General features: G+C 43.4%; 1 protein-coding gene across 1 annotated transcript in view; it reads left to right on the top strand.

The window, feature by feature from the left end:
- Positions 1-5826: 5826 nt before the first annotated feature.
- Positions 5827-15335, top strand: part of GSK3B (glycogen synthase kinase 3 beta) — a gene marked incomplete at its 5' end in the record, with an annotated part of 140203 nt that continues 130694 nt past the window's right edge. Inside the window, 3 exon segments of the mRNA XM_079305775.1 lie at positions 5827-5845; positions 5848-5909; positions 5911-5914. Of these exon segments, the coding sequence (XP_079161901.1) occupies positions 5827-5845; positions 5848-5909; positions 5911-5914 (85 nt within the window).

Raw genomic sequence — 15335 nt, 5'->3', positions numbered from 1 at the left:
TGCGAGCATGGGACATTCATGGGGCCTTCCACCAAAACTGTAGTACAGAGAGAGCAAAGAGATGTTAGCCTTGGGCTGCTTGACTGAATATAATGTGAGTGAGATGATACTCACAGAAGACACCAATATTTTTTCTAGATTTTAACCCTTTCATATTCCTGAGGAAATGGTCATAGATGTTGCTTTCCTGAAAGCAAGAATCCGGAAGACTTGTCAAAGCTCATTAGACTGATAGAGCTTCTCTGACTCTGGGCACCATTGTTTTCCAGGGTTACCTATGAAGACAGTGTGGTCAGACAAATTCTGGGGCAAAGGCAACTGTCCAGCTGAACAAGATGTTCTCCTGGCATGATGGGAAGCCTATTGTTTTTTTCAAGAGCCAATGGATAAAACAAACTTTCAACTTGTGCAGAACATCAGCGGGAGAACTTAATTCCACAGAAGGAGGCATCTGCCTGTATACTGAGTCACTGACATTTTCTACGTTGCAATATTGCCATTAACCTGTATTTGGTGTCTCTGCTCATTCACCTCCACTACAAATTTGGAACTTACCTGGAGCCTTGCAAGGACTAGGATCACCCACACACATCCAGATCAGCAAAACATCAGGTGTCTTCTGAAGCAATGGTTGGTGACGACACATTTTGTGACAGGAAGTGATTGCAAAATAGTGGGTTCTCAGGATTAAAAACTTGTGTCCTGCTCAAAAACATGAATGCAACTGGCAGGTTCTAAACATAGATTCCTTTGGGCTTTGTTCTGAGACAAAATCAAAACAAATTTTCAGGATTTATTGTTTAATCATTAACGCCTGGGCAATCAATAGATTTGTTAATGTTAGAATCTCCGATTTTCCACTGGGGAAAAAAAAAAAAGTTAAAGTTCAACCATAACTATTGAGTTTGTCCATGCCAATTAAACAAGAGACAGACCATTACAATGTCTCACTAAATTGTTCTCTGGATAATTGCCCTGGCAATATTAAGGAGTTAGATATAAGAGTGGTGGATCCTTTAATATAATTTAAATTCTCTAGCATAGCAAGGTTCAAAACAGCCTTGAATGATTGCAGCCTTATCAGACTAGTAAGACATAGGCCTCTTACCGTGCCTTCTGGTAGAATGACCCAGCAAGAGCTGCAAGTAAGCAAACAAAAATCTTCCTGCTGATCACTTGAAATGAAGCAATGGAGAAATAAAAAAGCAGGAGGTCCTGTGTAGGAACATGTCCACTGGTTCCTGTTGAAGCTAGGCCTATTCAGTGTCTGATTAGAATGATTGAAGTTTATGTTAATATATACAATGCAAATAGACAACAAGCAAACAAAACCCTCCCCTACTCTTCTCCTGGGCTCCTTAGAGCTTTGCTCTGCCCAGAAGTTGTACCAGTTTTCCAATTCACTGCCACCTTATGGCATTCAGAGAGATAACACCTCAGTAATTTGGAACTTCAGGTATTCAGGCAATCTCCCTGGCCACTAGCACATTACAGAGATAAAGCAGTTGTTAAAACTGCCCCATGGCCCCAGATTTGGAACAATATTGATGCCTTGAGATGCCTCAATTATAATAGTTTGTGAAAACTCATCATTAAAACGTCAATTCCATTATATTTGCAGATTCTAAAGAGAAGAAATTTCATCAGCCAAGGGGCCAAAAATAAATATAGACTTTGCAATGTTGTCAAAAGAGAATCTTTCAGTCTAAAAAACCAACTAGCTCACTTATGACTCTCACACAATGGTTTTTAATTGTCAGTCATTTTGAAATTGAGAATGAAAGCTTAATAGATGCCCTTATTGTATGTTTAGGGTTTTTCTGAGAGTAGTTTTAGCTAAGGAAAGAATCTGAAAAGACTAACAGAAATTGGAGGTGCTGTATGCTTTTCCATCCCCTCATATACACCACAATTTTCCTTTCAAACACACTTGTGGTTTCCTGGTGGATGAGAAGATGATACAACTTGAATGGACAGGTTTTGGACATTTGGTTGCTTAATTATGACATGGAAATATGTGCAGGATTGCCAAATATGAAATACTGCAGCTGGGATTTTTTGTACTATGCCTTTCCCCATGGATGGATAGGCTTGGTATTCAGAAAGTGTTATTACTAGCAACCAAGTTGTGGTTTTGATATAGATTACTTTGATATTGAAGAGGAAATGGTGATTTTAGAAAATGGCTATACCAGATAAAGTTATATATGGCTATACCAGACTAAGTTTTTTTCATGAAGTAGCTTGTTCTATGTAAGTATATGATGTTGATTTCCCATTTTTACTGTCAGGTTGTAGACTTACTACAAAACTTTAAGGGAAATTTCTCAAATGGGCACCATCAGTATAAATTATGTATCAGTCAGATTTTTATTGACTATTATCATGACAGGCAGCAAATGTTGAAAAGCAAAGAACTCATCCTCCCCCATCTTCTGTTTTTCACACTGCCAACTTTTTTAAGAAACAAAGCTTGGCTGTCTCTCCGAAGTCAGTTCTCCCATTTATGTAGTAATTTGAAAGAACTTTGTCAAAAAATAAGAAAATGTGATTTGTGTTAGCATTTTGATCCTACAGCTAGAAAAAATAATGACTGGAATGCCTGGTGGTAGGTTTCAGGTAGAAGAGAGCTGGCCACTGCCTGGTGGCATATATATTTTGTTGTTTTATGTGAGAATGCTCTTTAAGAGAGCTAACACAACCTGTAACCCTAATTTTTGACAACAGCTCTTCCAAGCAGGAGAGAAAATGTAATTTTCACTATTTGACACAGTGGTGTCTCAGAGGGGGATTGGAACAATGAATGTCGTAGGGTGGCTTGGGTTGGGTGCAGTATCACTTCTATGCTGTGACTTTAGTGTCTTTCAGCCCTTGCTAGGTTTCACCTGTCAGGTTCCCAGCTGTACAGAGCTGCACAGGTAGATCCTGGAGGATCAAAGCTTAAACGTCCCATGGCCTTTGTTATAGGTAAAACCATTCATCATTCACCAGGCAGGAAAAAAGGCTTCCAGCAAGCTAAGCACCCCGGGGCGAGCAAAGTGCTGAACAGGACCATTTTGAGAGACTGGGTTTGGTTTTTTGCTTTGGAAAACAGCTCTTGTAAAGGATAAACTATCTGCCTTTGGCCAGGTCTTAGTTTGGTCACATAGCAATGGTGTCAGCACAGGTATGCAAAAAAAGTAAATCTGTCAATATTTTGATGTCTTGAAAAGAAAACAGCAGCTCCTAATCTCTGGCAAATATGTTTCTGCTAGTCCAAGTTGTTTTGTTTGTGGTATAAACGATTCTGGCAAGATTTTTTTTTTTTTTTTTTTTTTTTTTAAATGGCATAAGCAAGCAGTGCTCAGTTTTTTACTGATGTCTGCCGAGTAATTTCACTTAGGTCACAGCAGGCAGCAGCACTCTAGTGCTGGCTGTGCCAGGGCTGATGGGCACTGCCCCCAGGGATGCTCCAGAGCCCTGAAGAAGGACAAGTTCTTCCAGGACAGTGCCTGGAACTCTGGCCAGGGCCAAGCTCAATCTATTTATGGTGGCTCTGGGATCTAACTATGAGGGCGTTTAGTGCCTCAATACAAACTGTTTCCTGTGAGGCAGCCTTGCTGTTAACAGCTGAATTGGGAGGACTCTGTGAGAGTCTTGATCTTCTTTTCCCTGCTTGGCCCAGTTTGTGCAGAATGGGTTCACAATCGCTTCATGAACCACATCCACGACTGTTCCTGCCTCCTGTCTCCCCGCAGAAAGCTGGAGACAGACTATTTACAAGACTTGGTCGTGACCAAACAAAGGGAATGAATTCAAACTGAAAAGAGGGTAGGGTGAGATTAGATATTCAGTTTACCCTGAGGGTGGTGAGACACTGGACCAGGCTACCCGGTAGAGTTGTGGATGGCTCCACCCTGGAATTATTTGAGGCCAGGCTGGATGGGCTTGGAGCAACCTGGTTTAGTTCCTGCCCGTGGCAGGGGGGTGGGAACTGAAGAGTATTTAAGATCAGTTCCAACCCAAAGCATTCTGTGATTCTATGACAGCACTGTTTGCGTCAGCGCCATTTATTTCACGGCTCAATGAAGCAGAACCGCAAACACCCCTATGCCTGACAAGTTTTAAGCACAAACTTCGCAATTTAGGGTTTCCTTTCGCGCTGCCCCAAGCACCGCTGACGGGGGGTAGGGCCGCGGGGGCGCGCCGGAAGGGCGGTGCCCGGTCGCGCTGCGCATGCGGGCTTCCCTTCCCCGCTTCTACAGAGGTGAACGGCCTTGCCCGTCGGGAGCAGGCGAGCCCCGTGGTCCCGCGCCTCGCGATTGGCCCTCTGCAGGCAGCCCTCATCGCCTCCAGCCAATCGCAGCCCGCGGCAGCTCTCCGCCTCGGGCTGCGGCTTGAAAACGTCCCAGGGCTGGATGACGGAGGCAGCGCGCTCCCTGATTGGCTCTCTCTCCTCGGCTCCATTCGGGTTAGCCCGGCGATGGCCGGAAGAGAGCCCTCCTTCCCATTGGCCGCCCGTCCGCGCTGCTAGGGCGGTGGCGGCGTGCTCCGATTGGGTCTCCGCTGCAGTTCGGGAAGAATCGGTCGCGCCCGCGATGGTTCCGTGATTGGTTCCGGACAGTTACAGGCATTCTTGTAACGGCCTCAGGATTGGCCCCGAGAAGGCTCGGGCGTTTCCGTAACGGTCTCGGGCAGGGGGCTCGCGGGCGCGCCAGGTTCTTCGGCCGGGTATTCACAGACGGCGCTTACAGCTGCTCTGCAGCGTGGGGCGGCGGCGGGTACGGGCGACTGCGCAGCTTTGGCGCACGCACAGAGCGCAGCGGCGGGAGCTCGGTACGCAGCGGAGGGAGCAGCGAGGACAAAGGGACTGATCAGCAGGAACGGGGAGGGGGGCCCGGCGGGAGACTTCAGCTGGGCGGACGAGTTTTATGTGCCTTGGGCACCTGGGGAAGCAGCAGCAAAGCAGGCAACCGCCGCCAGCGCTCTGAAGCCGGGCTGAGGAGAAGTAGGGGAGCTACCGCCGTTATGGCCCGTGCCATCTCCGCCAGCCGCCGCCCGCAGTGCAGCGTGCCCTGCCTGAGCCGCCGCCTGCCTGTGCGGGCGCAATGAGCTGCCTCACCGCCGGAGCCAACGCCGCCTCATCGCCGCACTGAGTAGCAGCGTCAGCGAGCAACGAGGCCGCCAGGCCGTCTCGTCTCCCTCCGCGAGCCGCGAATCCCGCCGCCACCACAGGATCCTATTGCGACTCGCCTCCTCTCGGTGGAGCCCCGAGATTCCTCCGCCGGGGAAAAAAAAATAGTCCCTTTGCCTGCCGCCTCCCTCAGAGGAGAGGGGGAAGGAGAGGAACGGGGAGCGGGGAAGGAAGAGAGGGAAGAAAAAGAAGAAAAGGAAAAATAAAGAGATAAAGCAAATAAAAGGACAGAAACGCGGCGGCGGATCGAAGGAGCCGGGCCGCGAGCCTCCGCCCCATGTGACTGGCGCCCGCGGTGGGGGCAGCGAGGCCCAGCGAAACCCCCTCGCTCGGGAGCGGCGCGGGGGGGGGGTGGCTCTCGGACCCAGCGGCGCGGCCGGGAAGGATGGTCGTGTGAGGAGCGGACGGCGTGAGGAGGAGCAGGAGGAGGCAGGAGAAGAAGAAGCAGCCGCCGGGCGATAGAGACCGAGAGGGGAGGGGGCTTCCCCGGGGGGGGGGGAAGGGGGGGTCCCGGCTTTTCATGTGGCGTGTCCCACCCGTCTCCTGCAGGCTGAGCGAGCGAAGGAGCGGCAGGCGGCCCGCCGGGCGAGGCGGAGGGCGAGGCAGGAAGAGAGAGAGGTGATCGTCGTTGGGGCAGAGCGGGGAGAGACGACATGTCTGGGCGGCCCAGGACCCCTCCTTCGCGGAGAGCTGTAAACCGGTGCAGCAGCCCTCAGCTTTCGGCAGCATGAAAGTCCAGCCGTGAGTATCCTACCTCTATCGGGTGGGGGGTTGAGGGCCGTGGAGGCCCCGCCCTTCGCCCAGGCGTGCCAGGGGAGCGGGCGAACGAAGCCCGGCCTCAGCAGCTCCTTTCTCTCCCCTTCCCCCCTCCATTAACCTTGAATAGGCGCACGCCGCCGCTCCGTTCGGGGCCTGCTGGACGGAAAATCCCGGTGGTTTTGTGTTCATCCTTAGCTCCTGGTCGTTGCCAGAGGCCTCTGGCTCATTAAAAAGCCATTTTTTTCCCCCTTTGTGAAACGGATTCGGAGCTCCGTAGCCTGTATTTCCTTTTCATTACCCCCCTCCCTCCCCCCCCCCCGAAAGGAGGAAACGAATTGCGGGCACACAGATATGACCGTGACATTCACGTTCATGATGTGTATTTTTGAGGTTTTTTTTTTTAAGCGCTCCTGGCTGTGAAGGAGAGAGAGCATGGAAGGTTTTTCCATGCACCCGTAGACAGGGTGTGAGCACCTTTTAGTCCGGCCCATAAAAAAAAAAAAAAAAAAAAAAAAAAAAGGAGGGGGGAGGGGAGCTTGCAAAAGGTGTCTCTAATATCTTCCAGACTGTGATAAAATGCTCAGAAGAATGTATAAGAAAATGCTTATTTTGACATAACTACTCCATGGGGTCACGTCAAGCTTGATAATAATTTTCCAATTTTCTGATCAGAAGAATATTTTTAAGAATGAAGCCTGTGCTTGATTCTGCACAGACATGTCAGAAATCATGCTTAGTGTGAGCCCATTCTTCATATTCTATCTGTTGGGGTTAGCTGGTTTATGTGAATTAAAAATATTAATTCAACCTGAACAAATGTACAGTGCTGATACAAAAAGGCCCATTTCTGAATTGCTTAGATCAGTTACATGTGTATCATATGGAATTTCTTTAATCCTGGTTTGAATTTGTTCACATTAAGAACTGAATTGTTCTTCCAGGTTCACATGAGCAGTGTGGTTTCTGGAGATATTTTCTTTTTTCTTACGGGAGTGAAAGATGACATCTTTATGGGATCAGGAGTGCTCAGTATGCATTCCCATTCGATTTATCTATTTTATATTCGTGTAAAGTCACACCTTACATGGCTCTCTGGGTGCATGTCTGCATCCATCGCAGGGTCTTGTGTGTTTCATGCCAAAGCACTGGGAGATTGTGAGCTTTTTGACATATGAGAAATTTTGATAGTTTTTTTGCACTGAAATGTCTTCCACTGTGGTTGAAGCCTTGAAGAGAGCTTTTGGCTCAGGGGCTGTCCACCTTGCATCTGAATGATTAGTGTGCCAGCAGCACTCCAAAGACCATGGGTGCAGTTAACCCATATTAGCGGCATGACAGCGTAGGTTTGATCAGGTCCAGCATTAGTATTAAGGATTGTTGATCTGTACGAACTGTGGGTGACTCCATTTTAATTTACAGGCTTACTTTATGTGCCTGTGGAATGGAAAGCAGATGTTGTTGATGAGTATTTCTGCAGGGGGCTGTGTAACCAAGAGTGACCTCAACCTGCCATACTCAGTAACTAAATTTGTCTTGCTCAGGTTCTACAGCTTGATTCTTGAAAGGTCATTGATGCTGCTTTCCCGTTATTTGAGATCAAAACTAGACAGATGCTTGCTGGTGAAGAGGGTGCTAACTGATGCAGACTAACAAGTTTGCAAATATGATTCAATCCCAAGTGTAAAACACTGAGGGAGAAACAAAGGCCGTAGCATAAAGCGCATGCACTTGTGATAACCCTCCCAGTTGCTCTAGTCATGTGCTCCTGGTTCTTCTGCTGTCTGGAAAAAATGTCAGAACAAGCAAGAGAACCACGTTCAAGAATTCTACGAGACATGTAGTTTTTATTTTCAGTTAATCCAGCCATGTAAGGCAACCTGGGAAGTAAACTTTGGGAGGGAGGAGTTGGATAGGTTTTTTGTTTGTTTTGTTTTTTTGTTTTGGTGCTTTTTTGTTTTTTTTTTTTTTCTGGGTTTTTTGGCGTTTTTTGTTTGGCTGTTTGTTTTGTTTTTTTTGCATGTGTGGTTTTTTGTGGTTGTTGTTGTTTCCCTCTGCTTTTTAAGTGAGAAAAAGACCAGGTTGTCAAAAAAGGTTTTCTTTTTCTGCCTAGCAGAGTCTTGGTAACATCTTCTGACACGATGTAGCAATCTGTGTATTGCCAGTGTGGAGTGTTTGTGTGGTGAACAGAGTTAGCGTTGGCTCTTTCATTTTGATGTATATAGCCAGTTTTGATGTATATAGTCAGTTCTGAGCCAGTTTGAGTTAAAGCTGGGACGATAGAGTCCTTGTGAGGAAGCTGAAAATTGATGGATTGGTATCTTTTGAGTGTATGGGACATCTTTAATGACTCTGACTTGGTGTGGGTCTTTTGGAAGCAAAACCTGACTTGCCTTTTTGCTCTTATTTGTAAGGAGGGGTGAAATCAAATTATGAAGTCGCTCTTGCTCTGATGTCTCTTGCAACTATTGCTTCTCCTGGCTGAGCATTGCAACAGTTGTGTAGGAAGGATGGATCTAAGGGACGAGAAAAGAATTATTAAAATACTGGAGAAGGGTTCATTGTTCCTTGTGTTTCCTGAGAGAAGCAGAACTAGAACTGTACCGTGATTGCTTTTCTTCCCAAGGTATATGGGGAGGAAAGAGTGAGTGAGGATTTTTTATCTCTTTGCAGTTTTTTAGATTGAAATTACAATACTTTGTTCTCAGAAGTTGGTAACTGAATGAAGCCTTGAATGGAAGGATGGGAGATTCTCAACAGCCAAAGCGGAAGCAGCTGTTGGTAAAGATGACTTCTCATGCAAGCTGCAGGGATATTTAAAAAGGTTTTAACATCTTTGCAACAGTAGGAATCCTGTTGACTTCATGTATCTCTTTCAAAACATACATCTGTCTTCTGAAATCTAACTATTTTTATTTCTATTTTTATATTTTGGTGGTTGTGAAATCACTCAACCATATGCATTTCTACGTTGAAATAGACCTCAAATAGGGTATTTTTTGTGTAGGTCTGTGTTACTGGGTTTGTAGGCTTTACCTGGACAAAAAAAAAAAAAGCGTGTGCATTCCTTGTGTTAAGCTTGTCCCTCAAAAAGAGGGAGCTAAGCTTCCAGTTTTCCACTTGCTGATACTATCAACCTGCTCATAATAGTATGAGAAGAGACAGGAGCTTGAAGTTTTCTTTTGTTCTTCACCTAGTTGCTCTTGCACTGTTTATGAATGCACCTTGTTTCTCAAATGGGACAAAAATAATCCTGAAATATAAAGGGTAGTCATGCAACGCATGACCAAAAATGTTAGTATAAAAATTAGAAGTCTCAAAGTTTGCAGTTTGAGAATTTGCATCTAATGACTGTAGAATGACCTTTTTTTTTTTTCCCCCTTCCTCTTAGCTTTCAGGAAATACGTGTTTCAAGTAACACCAAGTCCTTGCAGACAGCAGTATTTACTGTAACTGTAGCCAGCTGTCTTGATGGTCTGCAGTAAATAATGTCTTTGCTAACATTTGCCATGAAGAGTTTTTTGCTTCATGTGTGAGTGTCATGGGTCTGTAATTGGTTATGCAGGATTTGTCAACTTGGAGGGTGAGGAAGGCAATTTTATTTGCTTTAGCTAATTCTGATGTTCACCACAAACTCTTGATTGCATAATCTAAAGGACAATCTTGTAGTAATTCATTTTAGACTCCACAAGAGAATGTTATAGTGGTGCCAGACTTGTGGTTTGTTGAAGTTTTTCTTTTCTTCTTAGATTCACTGTTTTTTTCTGTATTGTAAAATCTGAAAGCACAATAGCTTGGTAAGCCTGTATTACTGTGTGTTGTTTACACAGAGCTTGATGGCTTTTTAAAAGTGGCTCATGAAGGAATAAAGTCTGTGAGTTTGCTGCGCTTTTAGTAGCTATTCTACAAGCCACTACATAAAAGTGAGTGCTTTTTAGTTAGCAGTGGTGTCTAGGTGATAGTTTAGTTTAATTATGTGTGGTGTCCAGGTAGGTGTGTGGGAAGAGCCTTGTAAAAGAGCACCCTGGGCGCCTTCAGCAAGAAGGAATGAGTGGGACTGTTGAAACTGGCAAAACCGATTGAGATAATACCACCTGGTGTTTCTCAACCCAGTTAGGGTAGGGCCCTCTCTATTGCTTTGATAGCAGTTTCTACCTAATTGGTTTCTGAAACTGAAAGCTGTCCATCCTGCTTTCCTTGCTGGAGAGAGGAAAATCACTCCCTTCCAGAAGCCTGCTGAGCATTATATGTCTGGCTATTGCTCATCCTAGCCCTGTCCACCTTTTTTGACTGCTGCTGGATGAGCAGCTTTCCTCATTCCTAGCATGGAAAAAAAATGCACTGAGGGGAGTCAGCTAATGAACATGTGTTCCTGAGTGGGAAGTGTTTCATGTTACAGTGCCCCAAAGTTGTGCTTTGCAGACTGAAAAGGAATATAACTTAATTCTGATGTTGACAGAGTCTTTCCTCTTTATTCATACAGTTAGCTAGTTGAGCATCCCATTTCTGTTCTGCACATTTCCTCTTCCCTACATTGCTTGTTGGAGGTGATCCCCTTTTACCCCCTTGATTCATGTTCTGTATTTTCTGGTAATATTGGAACCGTCTTGTTTACCTGTTTACACAGCTACGGCTTAATGGAGTGTGTTCCTTGCCTGTATGCATCCTGGCCCTGGAAGTTGTATCACTTAATCTGTTAACTTGATAGGGCCTTGTAGGTATTAAGCAGTGGCAAGGAGCCCACCCCACTGCCTGATGAGTTTTCTTCTACTGTCTCAGGAGAGTTCTTTAATTTTCTTGTATTCTATCTTCAAGACCTGTTTTAGATAAAATAGAAAGGAATTTTCAAATATTGGTGTTCAGTTTACTCATCACAGATCTTCACAATGATAGGAATCTGTGGGATATTGGCTGTTGCTGTTCTCTCACTCCATGCTCTCTCTGAAACGGGATGGAGGGGTGAAGAAGATTCTGAAAGTCTACAGGGTATCTGTGTGTAAAAAGTGCAGTTAAAGCTTTGTGCTGCAATCAGCGGTAGCATTTTCTGAAATGAATAAATGCTGGACCTCTTGGTTATTTGAACACAGTGGCTAAACTGTGCCAGCTGCTTGGAGAACACCTGAAGCCTCTTGTTTCAAGCTACTGGGGTATTTTTGTTTTATATGACCGAGTCATATTTTAAATTGAAAAGTCTGTTACCTCTGGATTTCCAGAAATTTCTGTAGACAGCTTAAAACTTGAATATTTTTCTGGAGTTCTCTCCCTTTTGATTTCGTTAAAAATGTTTAAAAATTAACTTTACTCTGAGAAGTTTTAGTCACCCATAGCTAGTGTGGGAAGTGCTAAGTCCTGCAGCAGCGATATGGCTGGTGCAGTTACTTGGCTATTTTCTGAATTTAATGAGCATCAGCCTGGAGCAGTCTTGAAAGACAAACAAAACTTTTAAAATTCAAGCAACTGGAAAGGAGATTATTGAAATCTCACAAAATACCCAAGTTCATGCAAAATTCAAATTGTTTTTTTTTCAAAACTTCTTTCAGAAAGCTGCACAAATAGGTGCTCTTTTATTTGTGTTTAAAATAAATGCCAATTACAATATTTGCAATGTGACAAGAAAAGATGATAATTTTTCAGTCATAAAGGCTCAAAAGCCATAGTTTACAGGTCAGTACAGGTCAGGCCCCCTTTCTTCAGATGCAGGAACCCCCTTGTCACTTTTCATCCCATAGAGATTATTTCCAAAGTGCTGCATGCTGCCCTTGGGGGAGGTGGAAGATTGGAGGCATAATGTTCTATGCCAGTTTATATTTTTTTGGATTGATTTAAAATGTAACCGCTTGAGTGCACTTTAGCAGTCTCTTCTTGAGGTGGGAAAGGTGTGAGATGTGGTAGCAAGATGCAAATCTGTGAGAAATGGCTATAACATCATAGTCGTGCTCAGACAACTGTTCCTGGTCAGTGCTGCTGTGTCTCATTAAAGTGAAGCTTAAAATGAATTTCTACCTGAAGCTTTTTCAAGCTGGATTTGGATAACAAGGATTTGCTTTCATCACCTCTTCAGAATCCTTCTTGCCCCCATAGGTAAGAGCTTACCACGCCATAGAGAGAGGGTCATTATTTAGGTGCTTTCCATGAAAACAGTGCATGCTTGACTCAATCCTGTATCCTGTAGGTATTAATGTGTGATGTTTGTTCTATTTCAATAGAAATCCATGTTGGAAACCATTCTGTCAGCAGTCCTGTATTGCTCTCTGAGAACTGTCAAAAATGTGGATGCCCGGAAGTCATACTGCTGTGCTTCTAAAATAAGCGGACAGTGATTTTTTCTTGTATGTTCAGTGCTATCAAAGAATCTTTTCATTAGGTGCTCTTGCCACAGATGACTTGTCTTTTGTTCAGAAAAGGAAATAAAGCAAAGCAGTTCACTCTGTGCTTTTATCTCTTGCAGACGGGAGGTAGATCTAAGCATTGAAGGCAATTTGTGTTCTCATCTTGTCTGTCTTATAGTGGAAGAAAGTGGTAAAATAGCTTGTCAGTGTCAAGAACTCAGGGCCTTTTTTTTTTTTTTTTTTTTTTTTTTTTTTCCTTTTTTTTTTTTTTTTAAACAAAAGCTATACAGCAGCAGCTCCTTTTGAAGGGACAGCTCCAGTCCTTGTCAGGAGCTGTAGCAAGGACTGTTTTTTCTGACTTGGCCTGATCAGCTGAGGGAAGAGCTATTAACTGTGTATCAGTGCCAGTGCTTTCTGCACAGGTGAAAGTGGGCTGCCAGTTGTCTCCTGTGTTGATTAATTTCTAGATGATTTCGAGGGTTTCTGTGTGAGTGATACAGAATCAGGCTACCTGAAGAATCAGTTCCAAGGGGCTGCAGTAGGCCTTGGTGTTTGCTATAGGAAATTCACTTGAGCTTGCACAGAAGTGACAACACTTAGCCAAGAAAAACAGCTTTATAGCTTTGTGGTATGTCTGAACAGGGCTGAATGTCTCTTTCTTTGGAGGGTATAATGACCAATGTAGCATTGGTGAAAGCATTTTTGTGTCTGAAAAATGTCTCTTAAACTTTATATATATAAATATAATCACAAAAAATCTGTAGTGATATAGTTACATTGCTTGCTGTGTTTTTTCAGGCAGTTGGAGTGAGTGGGAGAAACATTTTAGTAGTCCAAGTGCCTGACAGCAGATGATTATAATAAGAGACTTGCTGATCAAAAGCAGTGGATCAGAGCACTTAGAGAAAAGTTGGTTGTTGGCTCTGAAGTTATAATCAGTAGGGAAGCTGTATTTTTCCAACCAAGGCAGGCTGTATACAGCCACATCATCTCTTCAGACTTTTTCAATAGGAATATAATTCTTCTCAGATACAAGCCCTGTAGTTCATAGCACATGTTTAATTTTTAGGCAGGCCAAGAATATGTTTTGCGGAAAGATAAAACTGTGACTGTTGCTGCAGAGGAGAATGATTTTTTTCTTGCTGTGTAGAAAGGGGAAAACTATTTAGTCACAGTTGATAGTGCCAGTCTGGTTTTTTGATTCATATCCTCCTGTAAACATTTACATAGAGTACACACAATGCTATTTGTACTGCATCTCATCTGCTTAGTTGTTTTAAATATCTATTGAAAAAAGTTGCATAATGAATTGACCTGTGTGAGTGAGGGAGGAAGGGGTCACAAATTCATCAGCCTAAATAAACGAAATATTTGGATGTTGGCTGAGTAAATGTGAATCATTTGGCACAGATCTGTATCCCAATCAATGAAGCCCATAGCCATAAACGTATTTCCTCATTTTGTGGGGTTCAGTATTAACATTAAAGAAAAATGTTTTGTGCCTTCCTTAGAGAACAAAAGCTTTCTGGCAGGGCAATATCTCTGCAGGTGAGTAGACAGAATGTTTTATTTTCTTTATATATAGAATCACTCAGTTGAAACCTAAAGAAGCAGAAAATGGTGTTGTCCTTGAGAAGAACATACCTGTTGACCTTTTCACTTATAATCTTGCATGTGATTGTATGTAGAGCCTTGGTAGCCATGGGTGTGTACAATTATGCAACATACAAGTTGCAACTTAATGATTTTTTTTGTTTGTTCCTCAGAGAATAGAACCTTTGGAATAGATTTACCAATATGTTTTAGTAACCACAATGGATTGCTGAGCTGATCTGAGCCTTGGGGAAATGTTTTAGAGATCCGTGGAAAGCTAGGTGATTTTTTTTGTTTGTCTGGCTTTTCTGGTGGAAAAATGAATGTACTAGATTGTACTAGAGACAAAAGCATAAGGTTTGTGTGGAGGGGAGAACTTTACTGTCCTAGAAATTGTGGACCCAAACTTCAGATGATACTGGTCAATGAGAGGACAGGGAGAGCTTTAGTTGCATCTCCAAAAAAATGATACTGTCAATTTTAGATTGAGCTCAGCTTCAAACTTGCTCTTCCTTGATCAGTGCAACAGGCTTGAGTTGGTTTGGGATTGTGTATAGGTTCTTATTCTAGTGGCATGGCAGTCGGGTTTAATGGACTCTTCACATGCATGAGTGAAGTTCACCAGCAGGAATGCCTGCATGTCATTCAAGCAATCAAAGCATGTTTCAGAAATGAATTTGGCATAATGAAAGATCTTCTTAAGGGAATGAATGCTGCCAAATCTTCAAGTCTCTTCTATTTTATGATAGATTCAGCTTCAGTGAACTGAAGCATCCCTTCAGCTAGAGTAGCTGGCTTTCAGTGTCCATGAAAACTGGCAAGGTTCAAGCATGACAAGTGATGTGAGATCTCTGACAGGAGGAGAATAGTGACTGTTTTCCCAGGTTGCACATTTGAAATGCCTGTGGGATTTTGGAGACCGAGATATGAATGAGGCCACAAGCAACATTTTCTGTTTGGTGTCAATACCTTGGCTTTAAGCAATAGCCTGTGAGTTTATTTTTTACTCTAATAACCTGGGTTATTTTTTAAATCTTAATACTTGAGTGGTTCATGATTGACTGTGAATGTTTATTACAGTGGGCGAACTCTAAAAGGAAGTAGTGCAAAAATGTTTATGCTGCATCCATAAGTTTAAATATTTCTGAAGTATCATAATTATTAACAGTGACACTCCCTGCATTTCAAAATAGCTGGTGAAAGCTTAATTTTATTCTTATATTGTGGCATAATTGCAAAGCATAAATTTTTTCTGGTGTTAGTTTAGAGCATATGGTATCTACAGATGCCTTTTAGGTTACATGTGCCTTTTTAGTTTATTCAGACACTGTGGGGTGGGGTTTTTTGTTTATTTTGTCCTTTATTTTAAGTGAAGAGCAAGTGCAGTTGTGAAGGAGTTACTGGCAGACTATTTCAAAATCAGTAGATTCTAACTGAAAAATGTAATGTTAAATTGTCCTCTGATAGCTACTTTTACTCTATTA

The sequence above is a fragment of the Erithacus rubecula genome (assembly GCF_903797595.1).
Source record: "Erithacus rubecula genome assembly, chromosome: 1".
In the NCBI taxonomy this organism is placed as follows: domain Eukaryota; kingdom Metazoa; phylum Chordata; class Aves; order Passeriformes; family Muscicapidae; genus Erithacus; species Erithacus rubecula.
Note: the sequence above shows the minus strand (reverse complement) of the source record. Positions and strands in the feature narration are given on the sequence as shown.